The sequence below is a fragment of the Polypterus senegalus genome, chromosome 1 (assembly GCF_016835505.1).
Source record: "Polypterus senegalus isolate Bchr_013 chromosome 1, ASM1683550v1, whole genome shotgun sequence".
Classification (NCBI taxonomy): Eukaryota; Metazoa; Chordata; class Cladistia; order Polypteriformes; family Polypteridae; genus Polypterus; species Polypterus senegalus.
Genome location: NC_053154.1, coordinates 157,569,163 through 157,587,897, shown reverse-complemented (window position 1 = coordinate 157,587,897; position 18,735 = coordinate 157,569,163). Strand labels below are relative to the sequence as shown.

Below are 18,735 nucleotides of genomic sequence, written 5' to 3'. Positions count from 1 at the left end.
TTATAAGCATTTTAACTTTAAATGAGAAAATGGATACAGCTAAGGGTTGGGCCCTGATGAACTCTCAGATATAATAGTAAATATTCTGTATCACTAGGGGTAAAATTCCAGGATGTGTTACAGTTAAGGGCAGGTTTATACTTCACACTCAGAATGCGTATGCACATGCATCATGGCTGCCACACGTTCCCAGTGTTCATTTGACGTGTCCTCTGAGCACATTCTCAGAAATTAACGCGATGCGTGTGTGAGTTGTAGTACCAGCAAAAACTCGGGGGACGCAGTATGATAAAGTCGGAATGTGACTTCAGATTCTTTGTTTACGATGTGTGTGCTTCTATGTTTGATGGATGGTTTGATGATGGTGAAGCAAAACGCCGACATACAAATGCATTTGTGGTGCTTTTATATTCAAGTGTTGCATATTCCACAACGTAATGACACAATACATTTTAAAGGTCTCACATACCATCTTTTGTATTTTTTTTTTTTTTTTTGCATCTTCACAGCAGCATCAGAATGTATGGCAGCGTATTTGAACCACAGAGAAAACAATTAAGGACACAGTGAAAAGGTCTATTTTGTGATTAAAGTGGAAAATCCGGTTTAAATCTCTAAATTTCAACTTTAATCTCGTAGTTTTCTTTTATCATTGAACCAGACAGTCGTAAAACCGACCCAGTTTCCTATGTGCTTTTGGTGTTTCCTCCTGCATTGACAGCGCCACGCAGAACGCATTAAATTTATGGTATTCCAGCTCTCTGCACATTTAAAATCCTTAGATTTATACTTGATATCAATTATATGATGAAATACATATAATAACAATAAATAGTTGTTTGCCTGCCTATGGTAAAGTCATCCCTGATGGAGGATCACAGGAATCATGGGAAAGAGGGGTCCTTTCATCTGAGCAGCGTTTCAGCCGTGGCATGGCCAAATGGAGATGCAGCTAGATGGATGAGGTCTCCAGGACTCTAAAAATATCCAAACCTAATTATGTCATATCATCTACTGTTAAACCGTAATTCTAAAATTTTTATTATTATGCTGTCTTAAGGAATTGTTCTGTTGTGTATATTGTATTGTATTGACCCCCTACTTTTGACACCCACTGCACGCCCAACCTACCTGGAAAGGGGTCTCTCTTTGAACTGCCTTTCCCGAGGTTTCTTCCATTTTTCCCTACAAGGTTTTTATTGGGAGTTTTTCCTTGTCTTCTCAGAGAGTCAAGGCTGGGGGGCTGTCAAAAGGCAGGGCCTGTTAAAGCCCATTGCGGCACTTCCTGTGTGATTTTGGGCTATACAAAAATAAACTGTATTGTATTGTATTGTATACATTAAAGTATGTATATTTCATTTTACAGATAAATCACTAACTTCATTTAAATAATGAATGCTGTTAATAATTACACACGTGGGGATATGCAGGTTTGGGGATTTGGTAATGCTAAAATGATGCTAGTGTATGTGTATGCTTGTATTCATGTTATGACGAGCTGATGCTTGTCCAGGGATTGTTTCTGCCTCATGCCCAATGCTAGCTGGAATGGGCACATGCCTGGATTGATGGATTTAATCATTAAACATCCATCCTTTTCAAAGATATTGTGGCAAGGTGTCCTCGGAATTTAATGGGTGTTTCAGGCAATTCACAACACAGCGAAGCTGAACCTGTTCTCACAGTGACAATATATCGCACTGCCAACTGGTGGAATCTTCCAGATTTCCGTAAAGTACGATCACAAGTATAAACAGTACAACTCTTGGGTAGCAGTAGCATCCACAGGCGTACATATTGTGTCATATTAAATATAAACCCAGCCTTATATATAAAATCTGTGTATTTAAATTACTTTATATAGGGAATAATGTTGCTACAGAGTATGTTCCTAAGTTCTAGAGATACAAATTTTTACCTACTCACTTATAAATGGTATCAGAGAAAATCTTAACACTTTAATGAAGGTTTTGGTGAAAATGAAAATTAATGTACTGTAGAAGATTCCCAAAAACTCAAATTGTCTTCTAGGTTACAGAATTAACTTTCTCTGTATAAAGGACTTATAAGTGTGTTCATCAATATTATTTATCAAAATAAATAAATACATAATTTTCTTTAAGTTGGGCAATGGGAAACTATAAAACCAGTTAAGATTGAGCTCTTAAGCCATGCTCAAATGCATCAAGATATCACAAAAGTGGAATAATGGAGAGTCTCTATGCCATCCTAGAACAATTCATTTTAAAATGTAAAAAGCAATACAATTTACAAACTCTTAGGAAGCTTTATTGTGAACTTGCTTGAATACTTCTTTCATTACATAAAATTTAATGTTTCGCATAAAGATATAAAAGGCAACTTATAAAACAGATAACAGATATAATTTCAAAGAAGTTATGCTCTAGCTGAAGAACTGGAGACAACGGTAACATAGCACTGGTAAGTGGCCTTGAATTATGTGAATTCCATGGATATGAAAAAGCACATAAAACTTCAAAATTTCTCTTTTCAACTGAATATGATTTTTTTTTTATCTAGAAATGTATTTTTTTACTTACAAATGAATCAAACTAGTTTTGACATAGATGATTACGTAGTATTCGTCACTAACAGTGAGGAATGGCACTGCATAGTACAGAATTTTTCAGCATTTGTAATCATTTTGTGCATTGAGCACACGTTACTGAATACAATCAACAGCCTGCACATTCATTCCGTAAAGTCAGTCAGAAGTAAGTAATTTGATTGGCAGCTGGGAGTTTACAACAGTAGCAGAAGCCTCTGTTTGTAATTTCTAGCATCCTATATACAGACCATGTGCCAGTCATGCAGTTTCAGGAAGTATACCTGCTTGAAGGGAGATACCTCATAATATACAGCAAGTCTCTGCTAAATGATGAATCACCAGTTAGTGATGCTCTTCCATGTCATCGTTACGCTCCTTCCAACTCTATGAAATACTAAATCATTATGAAAAACTACAGAAAAGTTAAAAATCCTGTACATATCCGTGGTTTAACTATATTTAAATTATTTGTATTTTGTGATAAAGTACAGTAATATTGATTATTTTTTATTAGTAGGTTTGAAGCACTTTTCTTTAAAAATAAGGAATAAAGCATTGTGTACTTTTGCCAATGTTTCCATTAACAAACATTTTCGGTGCAAGTTCCTACTTACAGTACACACATTTTCTTATAGTTTCCTTATATAGCTATAATGAAACTTCATTGCTTAAATTAGTAAAACATAGCATGCTGAGCAGACTAGGAAGAAGTTTTATTTCTATGTATATGGACAATTACAATGATGGGAAAAAAACACTGCAACATAGCCTTGAGCAAAATACAAAAAGAAAGCTTTTAAAACAAGATATACAACTGATGTTCAAACATTTAGTGTAAAGGAGTACAGTGAACCATTAACGATCAATATATAAATATGAAAAATGAACAAAATAATGCTTGTGACAATAAAACCAAGCATAACATCTGCATTATATCTAAAATTACTGCAAGCTTGATTTGATTTAGTACGCTCAAGTTAAAAAAAAACATTTGCCTATCAAGGGATTTTCAAATCATTTAAAGATATTACAGATAGCTTTAAATTGAAGTCAAAACAAAAAAGAAAAAAGAGAGAAGAAAAAAGGAAATCTGGTAATCTTACCTGTATGAGTGCGGACATGTGTCTTTAGTTGATTGCACTGTGTAAATGCTTTTCCACATAGCTGACAGACGTGGGGCTTAACACCTTTATGTATCCGCATATGTCTACGTAAGCTACTGGCCTCAGAGAAGACTTTACCACAGGCATTGCATATAGGCTTCATTTTGAGACGCATGTCACGAATTAGTTCTTCCTTAGAAAAATCCAGGGTACCATACTCTTCTGCACTCGCTGATTCAGCTGCACAGTTTTCCTTCATTATCAAATTCTTTCCAGATTTATTTTTTTTGCCTTTAGATTTCTGAATTACTACTTCTTTATCTGAATGATTTTTTGCACTACCCACTGGTTCACTGTCAGCCTCTACACCTTGAACAGCAAGGTCCGCAGTTTTTCTATACTCGTTGCTAACATCTTCCAGTGATTTTGATGAGCTTTCATTCTGTGAGATCTCTTCTTCAGCACAAACTTTCTTACAAAGCTGGTAATCACTCCCATGCTTGTTTCTGGGCTTCCTGACTCGCTTTGTTCTTTTTACTTCAGGTGATGCTTCACATAGCATCTTCTCTTTTTCAGCAGGTGCTTGATTTTCTTGAACCTCATCTTCTGCACTTGTTTCTATTGGTTCAATAGGTAAAGGCACAACATCACTGCCAGCATCACTGACATCACTGTGCTCAACAGCAGTTACAGGACCATCAGTCACAGGTACAGTTTCGTCTGGCTGAGGTTTGGCCTCAGTGATTGGTGGTGTTTCAAGAAAACCTTTGCATCTTGCAAGCAAACTCTCTATTCTCAAGTATGTGGCAGACTGGAGTATTTGCGCCACATTACATCTATAGGAATAGGGGAAAAAAAGAAAAAACAAATAAAAAATATGAAGATAACCTGAAGGCTGATATAGACTGTATGCAAAGCGCAATTTAGAATGTTTAATGAGGGAGGTGGCAGATTTGCATTGGGTGTGACGAGAATGAACAGGATTAGAAATGAGTACATTAGAGAGTCAGCTCAGGTTGGACAGCTGGGAGACAAAGTTAGACAGACAAGACTGCATTGGTTTAGACATGTGCAGAGGAGAGATTCTGGGTATATTAAGAGAAGGATGCCAAGGGTGGAGCTGCCAGGTAAGAGAAAAAGGGGAATGCCTAAGAGGAGGTTTATAGATGTGGTGAGAGGGTGTAACAGAGCAAGATGCAGAGGACAAGATATGGAAAAAAATGATCTGCTGTGCATCCCCTAACAGGAGCGGCCGAAAGAAGAAGAAAAAGAAGATACTTTAAAAGTGAAAGGGAAACCATGGTATGGGTCATATTCTTGAAATGTTGTGTACTCACACACACAAAAAAACAACAACAAAACAAAAAACACAAACAAAAAAAAAAACCTTAGGTGCTATTGTCTCGGAGTAGTTAAAACATTATATGTAGACATTATTTTAAACATATAATAGCAACAATTCAGAAAAATAATAATAAAACAAGAACCACTGATAAAGAATCACCCCCCAACAATACTTTTAAAGTCAATCAGGTATAAGTAATCACCTTCTCCATTGCGCACAAAGATAACTGGCTTCCACCTGTAATCACTGTGATGAGGTTAGCATAAAAACAGCTATTTCTGGAGCACTTGGTAGTACAACTGGGAGCAAACAATTGACAATGGGTGGCAAGGCACTTTTAAAAGATCTCTGGGGTAAAGTTGTAGAAAGGCACAAATCACGGGAGCATGTAAGAGCATAGTAAAGTCCATAATTAAGAAGTGGAAAGTGTGTGGTACTACTAGGACCCTCTCTGAATCAGGCTGTCCTCCCAAACTCAATTGAGGAGTGATGAGGAAACAGGTTAGAGAGGCTACCAAGAGGCCAATGGCAACTTTGTGGGAGTTACAGGACTTTATGGCAAAAAGAGATCATTGTGTGGATATGACACAAATTTCAGCAGCATTCCACAAATTCTGCTTGCTGAGGAGTGCTGTAAGAAAAAAGCCAATCCTCAAGAAAGGCCACATTGAATCTCATTTGAGCTTTGCCAAAACACACCTTGAAAATTGTGAGCCCAAGTAGGAAAAGCTGTTATGGTCAGATAATACCAGAAATCTGACTATTTGGCCTTAAAACCAAATGGCACATCTGATGGAAAGTCAATACAGCTCTCCTTTGAAAAAACACCATATCCACAGTAAAGCACAGAGGTGGTAGCATCTTGTTGCAGGAATGTTTCTATGCAGCAGGGACTGGGGCTCTTGTCAGGGCAGAAGGAAAAATGGACAGGGAAAAATAGCATCAAACTCTCAAAGAAAACCAGCTGCCCTCTGCTACAAAGTTAAAGATAGGAAGAAGGTTCACCTTTCAACGTGAAAATGACCTGAAGCACAGTGTCTGAAGGAGAAAAAAGTGTAAAGAAAAATGTGGATCTATAAAGTACTGACATACCTTGGTAGATCTTTTTATCAACTCAAGCTTTATCAGTTTTTTAATTATTTTTCCAAACTGTTGCTTATATATCTTTGACTTGGATATTACAGGATGCATTAACTAAATAAAGATGAAACAATATTTTTGTGTGTGTTTTCATTTTAGGTTGTAAAGCAACAAAATGTGAATATTTTCAAATGGGTGATTCTTTTCTATACCCACTCCATGTTTCCAAATTGGGCACAACAAATAGGAAGCTAAATGTACTTTCTGTAGAATTGGCAAGTACATGTCAGTAGCAAATAAAGGCACTAGTGACTTGGATGCACATATTCAGTCTAAAAAGCACATAATTGCTACTAAGAAAGAATACTTGCTTGCAAAAGTGACAAACCATGTAAAACAAACAAGACCTTCCTTGATGTGCACACTAGTCTGACTGTGTGCATGGCTGTTTTTTAGGCCATAAAAAATAAAAATGTTTACACTCTTTAGAAAATGTTTTTATTATTAACAGTCTCTGTTCCTAACTAATTACACTACAAATATCCCTTAAGAAATCAGAACTGTTGCCATCTCTATCTATGCTAGATTTATTAACTAGCAAAATACCCGCACTTCGCAGTGGAGAAGTAGTGTGTTAAAGAAGTTATGAAAAAGAAAAGGAAACATTTTAAAAATAACATAACCTGATTGTCAATGTAACTGTTTTGTGACTGTTATGAGTGTTGCTGTCATCAAGGATTTGATTATCATTATTTCTTTCGATCAGATTCGTATTTGGAGGACGCGTTGTGTTCAAGTTACATTCCGTGTTTGTCAACCGTTGTAAAGATAACAGGTTTCATTCATTGAAGTGTTCACTACCCAAATCGTTAAAGACAAGGAGGCGCGTATTTTGAACGAAAAGGGAGAAGACAGCGAAGGAGCAGAAAAGTGAGAAGGAAAACTGTTTAAATAAAGAGCTGGGAAGGTGAATGGAAAGAAGCAGCCAGTGGTAAAGCAAGGAAGACTCCGTAATAAGGACGGTTGGGTGCACATAGAAGGTGTAACAATAGGATTGTTAAGCCTTATGATAATGTTTCCCCACAGAGGGTTTAGAGAGACGCACTGGGAGAAGTATAGAATGGGGAACCCTGTGTGACTGTTCTGCTGTTCTCCTTCGACAGTTCTGTGGCTCTGCATATTTGTATGCACCTCTCTAAACTTACATCACTGGTTCCGCACACAATTCGGTCACATAAAAGGGAACTGTTAATCTCCCCAAAATTTCATGTGCCTGCTAACACTCTCAGATCTGTGATGTAGTCATCTATATTTTCTCCCCTTTCCTGATTTCTTGAAAAAAATCTGTACCTCTCTACAGTTTCATTTATTTTCGGGTTGTAATGTTCATCAGATTTACATATCATCAAGCTCATGGTTAACTCATCAGGTCTTACATCACCGGTCAGCGCCTGACACAATTCTCTGCCGCTTTCTCCAACAAGATCACAAAATAATCTGACCTTAGTGTTTTCCTCTGCCTTCGGCATTGCAAGTTCTGTGAATAATCTGAACTCGTCCTTCCATGTTTTCCATGACTGCGCCAGGTTTTTAGCATCGAGGCTTAATGACAGCAGCGGTCTCAGAACCTCCATTTTCCTTTCGTGTGAGCGTCTCCACGTCTTGAACTTTTAACAGCAAACTGGTGTGAGTTTCGGCGCAGTTCCTTCACCTACGCTGCCACCATGTTTCTCTCTCGAGATTATTAAAAGGCACAGACTCACGCTTCCAGTTTATGTCTGTTTATTTCACAGTAGTTAAAGCCAGAACAAAGTCAGTTCATGTGAGCCGCTCGGAGTACATGCTTCGAAGCTTCTCAGCTGTGCTTGTGCTATCTAGTGTGATCTATCTCGCGAATATAATATTCGTCTCAGGCATGACAAACGCCAGCGGCAGCAGGTCTATGAACCTAATTTAAAGTTAAGCTTTACAACCTGCTTTCCTATGCGTTTGCATAAGCACAGTCCTTCACGAGCAATTTTAACTAGTGATCAAAAGTCTCATTTATACCCTGTGTCTTCTCATTAAAATTGTATCTCGCGAATATCGTATTCGTCGTAGGCATGTCAAACGCCAGCGGCAGCCTGTCTATGAACTTAATTTAAACTTAAGGTTTAACCTTTGCTTTGTTTCTGCAGTAGCTGCACTTATGAATATGCTTGTATGTGTCACTCGCTTCATATTCTTTTGCTGCCTTCTCAAATGTGTAATGCGTTTTTTGAACAGGTTTCATTCATCGAAGTGATCACTACCCAAATCGGTACTCGTGAATCTGAGATGTTTAACAGGCATTCCCAGTATTAAGTTGTGGATTTGCCTGCGAATATTTAAAGGCAGCGTGTCTATGAATGTAATTTAAACTTAAGCTTTACACCTTGCTTTCCTATTGATATGTGTACAAAAGGCTTGTTCAGCGTCAGAGGGTTGTTACATCACACACTGCATGCACAGGTTTACCTTTCCCAGTCCTGCAAAGTCAGTTCACGTGAGCCACTCTGAGTACATGCACCGAAGGTTCTCAGCTGTGCTTGTGCTATGTTGTGCGATCTTGCGATGTCCACGGCTTTATTTAATGTTAGCTAAGACCTGGCACTTAAAAGTTTCTCTCGCACTTTCACTGAGTTTGTGCCTGACCATCTCATCTTTGTTTGCATAAGCAGTCCTTCTCCTGCGAATATTTTGCGGCAGCATGTCTATTAGAATGCTGCTGACGGACGGCCTTATATGGGCAGGCACAACTCCGCCTTACACTGCGATCGAGCTGCAGGCTATAGCCGTATATATGGATGAAAGTAGGTTCCAGTTATGACCGTTACGCGTAGAATTTCAAAATGAAACCTGCCTAACTTTTGTAAGTAAGCTGTAAGGAATGAGCCTACCAAATTTCAGCCTTCCACCTACACGGGAAGTTGGAGAATTAGTGATGAGTCAGTGAGTGAGGGCTTTGCCATTTATTAGTATAGATTCCCATTTAATTGGTCCTGCATAATTGTTTATCTTGAAGTTCATAACTATATCAGTAGTATCCTATAAACTTCTCTGTTCCTATACAGTGGATATAAAAAGTCAATAGACCCTAGTCAAAATGGCAGATTTTTTGGGTTAAAAAAAATGAAGCCAAAAGAAATATTGTCAGAACTTATTCCACATTTATTTTAAAATTGCAATCTATATGAACAATTTGAAAACATATCCAAAACAGTTTAGTGAAAAAAAAAAAAAAAGCCACAAGATCCCAGTTGCATTAGTATGCACACCCCCAAAACTAATACTCAGTTGAAGTACCTTTTGATTTAATTACAGCATTCATCTTTTTTGGTTAAGAGCCTATCAGTTTGGCATATCTGCACTCAGCGCTTTTTTTCCCCACTCCTTCCTTTCCAGAAAGTCGATTCTGTTCATATGGACATAGAATTTTTTTTTCCCCCCGATACATTTCATCACTCATCCAAGTGACTTCCTCAGTCTCAGTTGACTGCAGGTTTCTCCAACCTTACTGTATAAACAGTACCTTGGCCTAATGACCAAACTAGCACCATTGACTAACAATGGGCCGTGTGATCAATGATATGCAAGTTGTCCATTGATCAATGGCCATGAGTACCATTCACAGAGAGTTGGGGAATGGCTGCAATCACCGCATTGTAAGATGGTGAAAGATATACCCTTAGGCCCCCTCCTCGGTTCAGAGATGGTCGTTCCTTTTTCATTTAAATGGCTCTTTAATTCCAAGCTCAAACCAGCGTTCCTCCCTGTCCAGGATGTGCACATCTTCATCACTGAAAGAGTGACCACTGTCCTGTAGATTTAAATAGACTGCAGAGTCCTGGCCTGACGAGGTAGCTCTTTTGTGTTGTGCCATCTGCTTCGCCAGTGGTTGTTTGGTTTCCCCGATGTACGATTCATGGCAATCCTCTTGCCACTTAACTGCGTAAACTATATTACTCTGTTTGTGTGGGGACCCGATCCTTGGGGTGAACCAATTTTTGCCGTATTGTGTTTTGGGGTTTGAAAGCCACTGAGACCTGGGGCCTTATAATTAACGCCGTGCGTAGAATTCGCACTATAACATGACGTAAGCACAAAAGCCGAAATGTGCTTACACACAGAAAAATCCAGATGCAGGAATCTGTGCATACTCCAACTTCCGCGTTCTTCCGCTCCATAAATCCCAGTCAACGTAATGCTCGTGCATGCGCCTTCTGCCCCGCCGCAATTCCTCCCAGAATTACGCCTTTTTGAATATGCAAATCAATATAAATCGCCCTTAAGCTCAGCCATCTCTGAAAAGACAATGGGAAAAGCATGGGGGAAAATATAAGAATTTCAGAGAATACCAGTGAATTAACTTCAAAGCTCAACTTCACAAAGTCACACAGTGCCCGAAATAAAAAAAGAAGTTGTCAAATATCAAAGTCGCTGTGAAAAGGCGAGTCGTAGCCCAGCATCTGAGTGTCTTATGAAAGCTTATTAGGGTACAGAGAAAAAAAAGGCACACAGTGGAGGAAAAAGCACGAAATGTCAACTTCCATCTTGAAATTTCCACTTTAATCATATAGTTTATTTTGTCATTAAAGTAGAACATCGTAAACTTCATCTTAAAATCGTTTAATTAGCCACTTTCTCAAATCACATCATAATTAAAGTACCACGTTAAATGCTTTGTTTTGCATGTGATCTTCTATGTGCACTATGTGTGTGAACCACTACGTGCTTCTTAAACCGGCTCTCTTCCTCTGACAGGACACAGAATCCATTACATTCGTGATATTACAGCTCTCTGAATAACTAAAATTCTGAGATGTAGAAGTGATACCATGGGTTTTACGAGGCAGTGATTGTGCGTGACCTTCAATGAAATTATTTATTGCAGCAGTACTCAGGGGTGGCTCTAGGCGGCCCTGGGCAGAGATAGAATCAGTGGCCCCTTTGCCCGCCAATGTCAATATGGTATCTTAGACACAGTGGATGGCCACGTCCATTGCGGACACTGCATAGCCGCCTCGTGCTCATGACACAAGCGTTTAACTTTTGTCAAAATTTGCCACTGTGTCGTTATTTTCTCTTTCTATATTCAATATATATTGGCGTGGCTGCCCCTGCAGTCCTTTCTTTTCTTTCTCCAAGTAACCGATCGCCACACAATCAGCTCTGTAATAGACATTAAGCCATCTGTAAGCTTAGAGTGCCGATTCTTCAAAACGTTTAAGGAACACTGAAATATCTTCGTAGTACATGTTTAATTATTCTATCCTTCACGCCAGTCCCAGTGAAGAATAGCCTGTAGATTATTTAAATGAAGTTGAAGTTTTCTGTATAATATAATCAACATATTTTGCTGCATTTCATCTTACAAATGATACTGTCATCATATGTAAATATGCGCTTTATAAGGTGGCTCAGGTTGTGCAATATTATAACTGTAGTGCAAGTTTACAGTGAGGTAATTCTACTTATAAGTACAGGTAGTTCTACAAGGAGCAATTAATTGAGTGCGTTTATAATTCTTGGGATGAAACGCACAGGAAAGGCTTTGAAACGTTTTGCCGAGGCTGAGACAGTGTGTGCTTGATAATGTATACCGATAATTCTCTTTCCGATCAGCTGCTGCTGTGATTCACACTCAGATACAGTAATATAAATACTCCGAGTGGTGCAGTGAGAGTAATATGGAAAAAGACGATCCGCTGTGGCAACTCCTAACGGGAGCAGCTGAAAGAAGAAGAAGAAAAAGAAGGTGCAGTGAGAGTAACAATGCTAAAGCAGTTATGGTATTTAGAATACTATGGCTATTTCCTGGACCATTATATTGTTACAAGTTAATTACAATCAGATGCATTACACTAATAAACAATATGCAGTTAGTTTCAGTGTATTTATAAAGCCACGTCAGGAAAATAAAGAGTAACCACACAGGAACAGTAGCACTGCTTTGACGCTGGGTGCCGCCAGTCTGCAAAACTGAGTGGAGAATTTGCGTACGACAAGGTATGAGGTACCGTTGAAAAGTGCGTGGCTTTACGCCAAGTGTAGATTATATTCTTCGCGACTTGAACGTGGAAAAGTTCTTACGCAACATTTCTGTACATACACACCGTTTATACATAAGGCCCCTGGTGTTTTGACAAAATGCGTCTCAGCTGTTTCGATACTCCTGACACATAAGGGATAACCAAAGGTTTTCGCTTAGGGAGCGGTTGTCCTTCCTCTCTCCTGGATTGCTTAGAGCATTCTTTAGGTGTCTTCCCTGGTTTGACAAAAGTCCAGCTGGGAGAACCACATTTACTCAGGGCCTTTATGATATGATGTTCTTCTGCTTCTAATTCAACTCATTAAAAATGTTTTGTTTTTCCCCCCTTTAGTCTTTCCATAAATGTAACTGGAGTGATTACAATCACTGTTTTTAGGTGCACATCCGTTTAACACAATATGATCAACAGTGGCTGAATAAGACATAGCTGGAAATAATCCATCACAAGGGGCAAATACTTAGAATGAAAATGAACATTGGTAGAGATTGCCAAAAAACATAACACAAGAATAAGAATTGCTATAAAAAGGCAAAAGGAAAAATAAATAGATATGGCAGTTATTTTCTTTTGCGTTTAAAGTGAAAACAAACTGACCTTTGCTTGTTGAGATATTTAAAAGTTATAGCATACAACAGCAGTAAGTCAGGCACTTGGGGCTCAGGAGAGGGAAAAAACCTCCCTCAAAATGCTTTGTGATGGGGTACATTTTCAAGTAGCTGATGTCTGATTTATTAATGAAAAAGACAATTAACAAATTATAAAATTTGAAGAGACTGACCAAAAAAAAAAGTTCTCAACTTTGTGTGAAGTTAAGAAAACATTCATTCTTATATTTACAAATGTCAGTTCAGCCATCAAATATGTCCAGGACATAGTGATGATCACTACATTTGATTTTGAGACTTGCCATTATTTTGCAATTCAATTTTGCAGACCATTCTGGTTACAATTCAAACAAGTTCTGGTCCAATGCTTTCTAATTAAAACCACTTAACAAATGTGTGTTCAGAATAGTCCTCTGCACATTTTATATATATATCATTCTTTTTACTCTCTCTGTATTTATATTGTGACTCGCTTTAAAAATTAACTTTGCCGAGCATCCTTCAATTCTGTATAGATATACTGAATTACATTATAGCCTAAACTGAAATAGTAATTTACTACTGTTTTGAAATAGGGGTTCACATGATCATTTAACTGTTTCAAAAGAAGGAGAAACAAAATGTAAACCAGTGATTTTAGAAAAAACAGTGAACTTGTATGTGAATGCATAAAATACATCAGAGCAAAACTAACATCACTGTTATTAGTAACAATTCTGCATTTAACATACTAAAGAATGTGTTCTTTTAAAAAGCAATAAATGTGTCAACATTATTTCTACTTAGGCAGGAGCAAGACATAAAGAAGATTAAGGATGAAATCCTTCAACCCTTACCTGAGATATAGTGATAGTTTAGTGCAAAACTGAGCTGTTTTAGCAGTGTAAAACTGAAATTCCTTGTGAAACATACCCATTAATATCTATGTCTCCAGTGTAGAGAAAATCCAGCAGGTTCTGAAACACATGCTCAGTCACCAGCGTGGGGTCCAGAAAAGTGATGCTACTCACTGTAGGTACACCGCTTAGAGCTGCAAAGTATTCACTAAATGCTGCCAGGACATTCTTGTGGGCCTTAAACTGCGAACGGCCAATCACGACCGTGCAGTCACAAAGATAGCCACGCTCACGTTGATTGTTGAGTTTCTCCAGTAGATATTTGCAGTGGTTAAAGGGTTGCATGATAAAGATATTATATTGTTACACAGTGAAACCTAAGGAAAGGAAAAAACAAAGTTTTAACAAGAAAACAGAAAAAAATAAATGCCCCACCTTCAAGAAGCATTTCTAATGTGAAGTCATATAAGAATAAAGACAATAACCTTCTATCTTTGTTACCAACTTCCAAAACAACCAGCATTTAAGGTGTAAATGTTTTCTTTGATACTATCCATCAGATAGAGAATCTTGCTTTTAATTGTCACTCACACCAATAACTGAAATCCCAATGATTTATAATACTAAATGTATACAGTATATATATATATGCAAGAGAGTTAAAACTTCTGCAAGCTGCAAATATGGTACTGCTCAAGATAAACAAGCAATGCATCACCACAAATTATTTATCAAACTTTCATGTAGACTGAACACTAGGTGGTTCTCAATACCGTATTAATTAAACAAAAATAAAAGGATTCTGTGGGTCCTCCAAATCATAAAATGTGTTTTCTTTTAAGGGATTTCATGATTTATGTTTATAAACATAATTTTTATCTTTTTTAAGCTTGCACAATGAGATTTGTTTGTTTATATTTCCTTCAGCATTAAACAGCATTAGCAAAGAAGAAAGTGCCTACAGGTGCAATACTCTTGCTTGAAAAACTCATGTGAATACCACACATTGACAATGAATGTAAAAAGCAACTTAAAATCTCCAAAGTATATCAAAACATTCTCAGCAGGAAAAAGGATGATGAAATTTGTATTTCCACTAGTGTTCGAAACGTGAGTTTTTATTTATCCAAACTGCACGGTGGAAGAGCTTAATAAATTAGTATAAGACCTGAATTATTTGGATTAGTTGGATTAAAAGTAGGAATGCACCAGTGCCATTATTTTTGACAGCTAATATGGACCTGGGCATTTAAGTGAACACTACAGGCTAACACTGAGTACTGAACAAGTACTGTACTTTTATTAGAAACAAAAGTAAGACGATACATTTTCAAAAACAAATATGAAAACAACACTTTGTATTTAATAAGCTATAGGGAGTGAAACAACATGTTTAAGAAAGAGTAAAAATAACTTTTAATAGCTTTTAACAAAATTGACCATTTTTGTAAATGTTTTCAATATTTATCCAACAAAATATATAAACTTTTAAAAATTATATAAAAGCACAAAACAGAACTTCAGTTAAAAAAAAAAAAAGGAAAAAAACAAAACAAACAAACAAAAAAAAAAAACATGCAGCCTAATAAATACACTTTCAAGTCACAGGGACAGGTTCTTTTTAAAAAACAGTAATATTTCAGCTCCATCACAGATCCGTTTATAGTTTACAGGCTTCATGAAAAAGCCATTCACTGCCTAAACTATCAATCAATCAATCAACATTTATTTATATAGCACATATTCATACAAAAAATGTAGCTCAAAGTGCTTAACAAAATGAATAGAAAAATAGAAGACACAATAAAAAATAAACATAAGTCAACATTAATTAACATAGAATAAGAGTAAGGTCCGATGGCCAGGGTGGACAGAAAAAAAAAAAACTCCAAAAGCTGGAGAAAAAAAAAAAAAATCTGTAGGGGTTCCAGACCAAGAGACCGCTAGTCTCTTGGTGCACAGTGCACTAGTGCACAGTGCTAACAGCTTTCGTTAAAAAGTACCAAAGGAAGCAATATTTTTAATCTTCTTGCTTTATAGGCATTCTGGTGCGTGTCCAGACCAAAGTGTGTGTGTATATTTATTTACTTACTTATTTATCATCTATATATATATATATATATATATATAAACTGCTCAAAAATTAAAGGAACACTTTGAAAACACATCAGATCTCAATGGGAAAAGAAATCCTCCTGGATATCTATACTGATATAAACTGGGTAATGTGTTAGGAATGAAAGGATGCCACATCGTTTGATGGAAATGAAAATGATCAACCTACAGAGCTCTGAATTCAAAGACGCCCCAAAAATCAGAGTGAAAAAATTATGTGGCAGGCTAGTCCATTTTGCCAAAATTTAATTGCAGCAACTTAAAATTGTACGCAGCACTTTGTATGGCCCCTGTGGTCTTGTATACATGCCTGACAACATCGGTGCATGCTTCTAATGAGATGACAGATGGTGTTGTGGGGGATCTCCTCCCAGATCTGGACCAGGGCATCACTGAGCTCCTGGACAGTCTGAGGTGCAACCTGGTGGCATTGGATGGACCAAAACATAATGTCCCAGAGGTGTTCTATTGGATTTAGGTCAGGAAAGTGTGGTGGCCAGTCAATGGTATCAATTCCTTCATCCTCCAGAACTGCCTGCATACTCTCACCACATAAGGCCAGGAATTGTCGTGCACCAGGAGCCACTGAACCAGCATAGGGTCTGACAATGGGTCCAAGGAGTTCAACCTGATACCTAATGGCAGCCAAGGTGCCTTTGTCAAGCCTGTAGCAGTCTGTGTGACCCTCCATGGATATGCCTCCCCAGACCATCATTAACCCACCACCAAACTGCTCATGCTGAATGATGTTACAGGCAGCATAATGTTCTCCATGGCTTCTCCAGACCCTTTCACTTCTGTCACGTGCTCAGGGTAAACCTGCTCTCATCTGTGAAAAGCACAGGACACCAGTGGTGCATCTGCCAATTCTGGTATTCTATGGCGAATGCCAATCGAGCTGCATGCTGCTGGGCAGTGAGCTCAGGGCCCATTAGAGGACATGGGGCCCTTGGGTCACCCTCATTAAGTCTTTCTGGTTGTTTGGTCAGAGACATTCACACCAGTGGCCTGCTGGAGGTCATTTTGTAGGGCTCTGGCAGTGCTCATCCTGTTCCTCCTTGCCCAAAGGAGCAGATACTGGTCCTGTTGATGGGTTATGGACCTTCTATGGCCCTCTCCAGCTCTCCTAGAGTAACTGCTTGTCTCCTAGAATCTCCTCCATGCCCTTGAGACTGTGCAGGGAGACACAGCAAACCTTCTGGCAATGACACGTATTGATGTGCCATCCTGGAGAAGGTGGACTACCTGTGCAACCTCTGTAGGGTCCAGGTATCGCCTCATGCTACCAGTAGTGACACTGACTGTAGCCAAATGCAAAACTAGTGAAGAAACAGTCAGAAAAGATGAGGAGGGAAAAATGTCAGTGGCCTCCACCTGTTAAACCATTCCTGTTTTGGGGGTCATCTCATTGTTGCCCCTCTAGTGCATCTGTTGTTAATTTCATTAACACCACAGCAGCTGAAACTGATTAACAACCCCCTCTGCTACTTAACTGACCACATTAATATCCCATAAGTTTCATTGACTTTATGCTATACTCTGATTAAAAAGTGTTCCTTTAATTTTTTTGAGCAGTATATATTTGATTGTTTAAAGAGCTTCTGTAAAAAGACAAATTTTCCTTTGGTGACAAAATAAAAGTTTTATCTATGTACAATATTTATCTAAATATGACTATATTGCATGCGATGGAGTGAAGAACACGTCTGATTTCAGGATATTAGGTTGAAATAATTATTTCTGCACTTCAAGTTGTCATGTGTTCATGGTAGACTGAAATTCCTACTTGCATGTCTCCTCAGAATAGTGACAGCAATTACAGTACTAACAAAACGTTAATGTTTATTCTATATTAATGTTATTTGTATTATAAATATTTTGATTTATCTTCATTAACAGTGTGTTTGTAAAGCTTGATGTACATATAACTTGTACACTATTGTGTCATTTGCATATGCATTAATAGTACTGGTAAATGCACATATTGAGAGCAGTTCATTTTGCACAGTAGGCTCTAAACTGAGAAACGGAGTCTTTTGTGAACTGAATATACTAAAGGTTATATTGTGATTATCTTTAAGTACTTAGTCCTTGCTAGATACATTAGGAAACAACCTAACCATTGAAAAAAAGAAAAAGAATAGGCATAATCTACAGATGATAAGCTATCAATCTTTAATTTGCTTGTGTTAATATCTATAGTATCAGCACCTTTCTTCAAAATTTCTCTGTTGCATAAACTAGCTTTTTTTATCTGAAAAACTACTAGATAACAAACGCAACTGTTTACATTTGAGGCTTTGCTGAATCTGATTATATCTGAAGTGCAACCAGCAGAGAATTAAAGGTGGTGCAAGCAAACGTTATTCTGAAGCACCAAAGGGTGATGTGCACAAATTTCAAGGCATCAGCAAACCAGTGCATATAGTACACGTGTTAAATACAAAATGAATTGAGAAATCTTATCATCAGTCCTTTCACAATGGGAGATGGAATAGTGGAATGTTGCGATTTAGAAAACAAATTCATCCTTATTTAGGTTTAATTTTTATTTTGTCTTTGGCTTAAGTACATAATACATCCCACCTTCAAATTAGCATGTAACAGTTATAATGAAAATACATTTTATACTGGAGAAACACAAAGATCAAAGAAGTAAGAAAATCGATCACTACACTATATTGTTCCTATTTGTTGTATATGAAGGAAATGCTACTTACTTTCTGATTTACTGCCAGCCACTATAATATTTTGCAAATGTTTGCATTTTATGGCTAGTCCCTGTTTAAGGTTTCTGCTACCTGACCTTCATTTTTATTTGGATTCAAGCATTGGATCACTAATCATTATTATTCTTTCGACTACACCCATTAGGGGTCGCAACAGCGGATCATCTTTTTCCATATCTTTCTGTCCTCTGTATCTTGTTCTGTTACACCCATCACCTGCATATCTTCTCTCACCACATCCATAAACCTTCTCTTAGGCCTTCCTCTTTTTCTCTTGCCTGA

The 18,735-nt window shown here is 37.7% G+C and overlaps 1 protein-coding gene across 5 annotated transcripts in view; it reads right to left on the bottom strand.

The window, feature by feature from the left end:
- LOC120533882 (myoneurin-like) overlaps nt 1-18,735 on the bottom strand; it is a 77,216-nt gene that overhangs the window by 30,260 nt on the left and 28,221 nt on the right. For 3 of the 5 annotated variants that reach the window (XM_039760962.1, XM_039760981.1, XM_039760973.1), the window contains 2 exons: nt 13,686-13,986; nt 3,673-4,508 (listed from right to left, as the gene is read on the bottom strand). In XM_039760962.1, coding sequence (XP_039616896.1) covers nt 3,673-4,508; nt 13,686-13,954 — 1,105 coding nt within the window. In that variant the 5' untranslated portion in view covers nt 13,955-13,986. Of the gene's footprint in view, nt 1-3,672; nt 4,509-13,609; nt 13,987-18,735 lie in introns of those variants that run through there. The other 2 variants (XM_039760989.1, XM_039760998.1) reach the window with 2 other exon arrangements.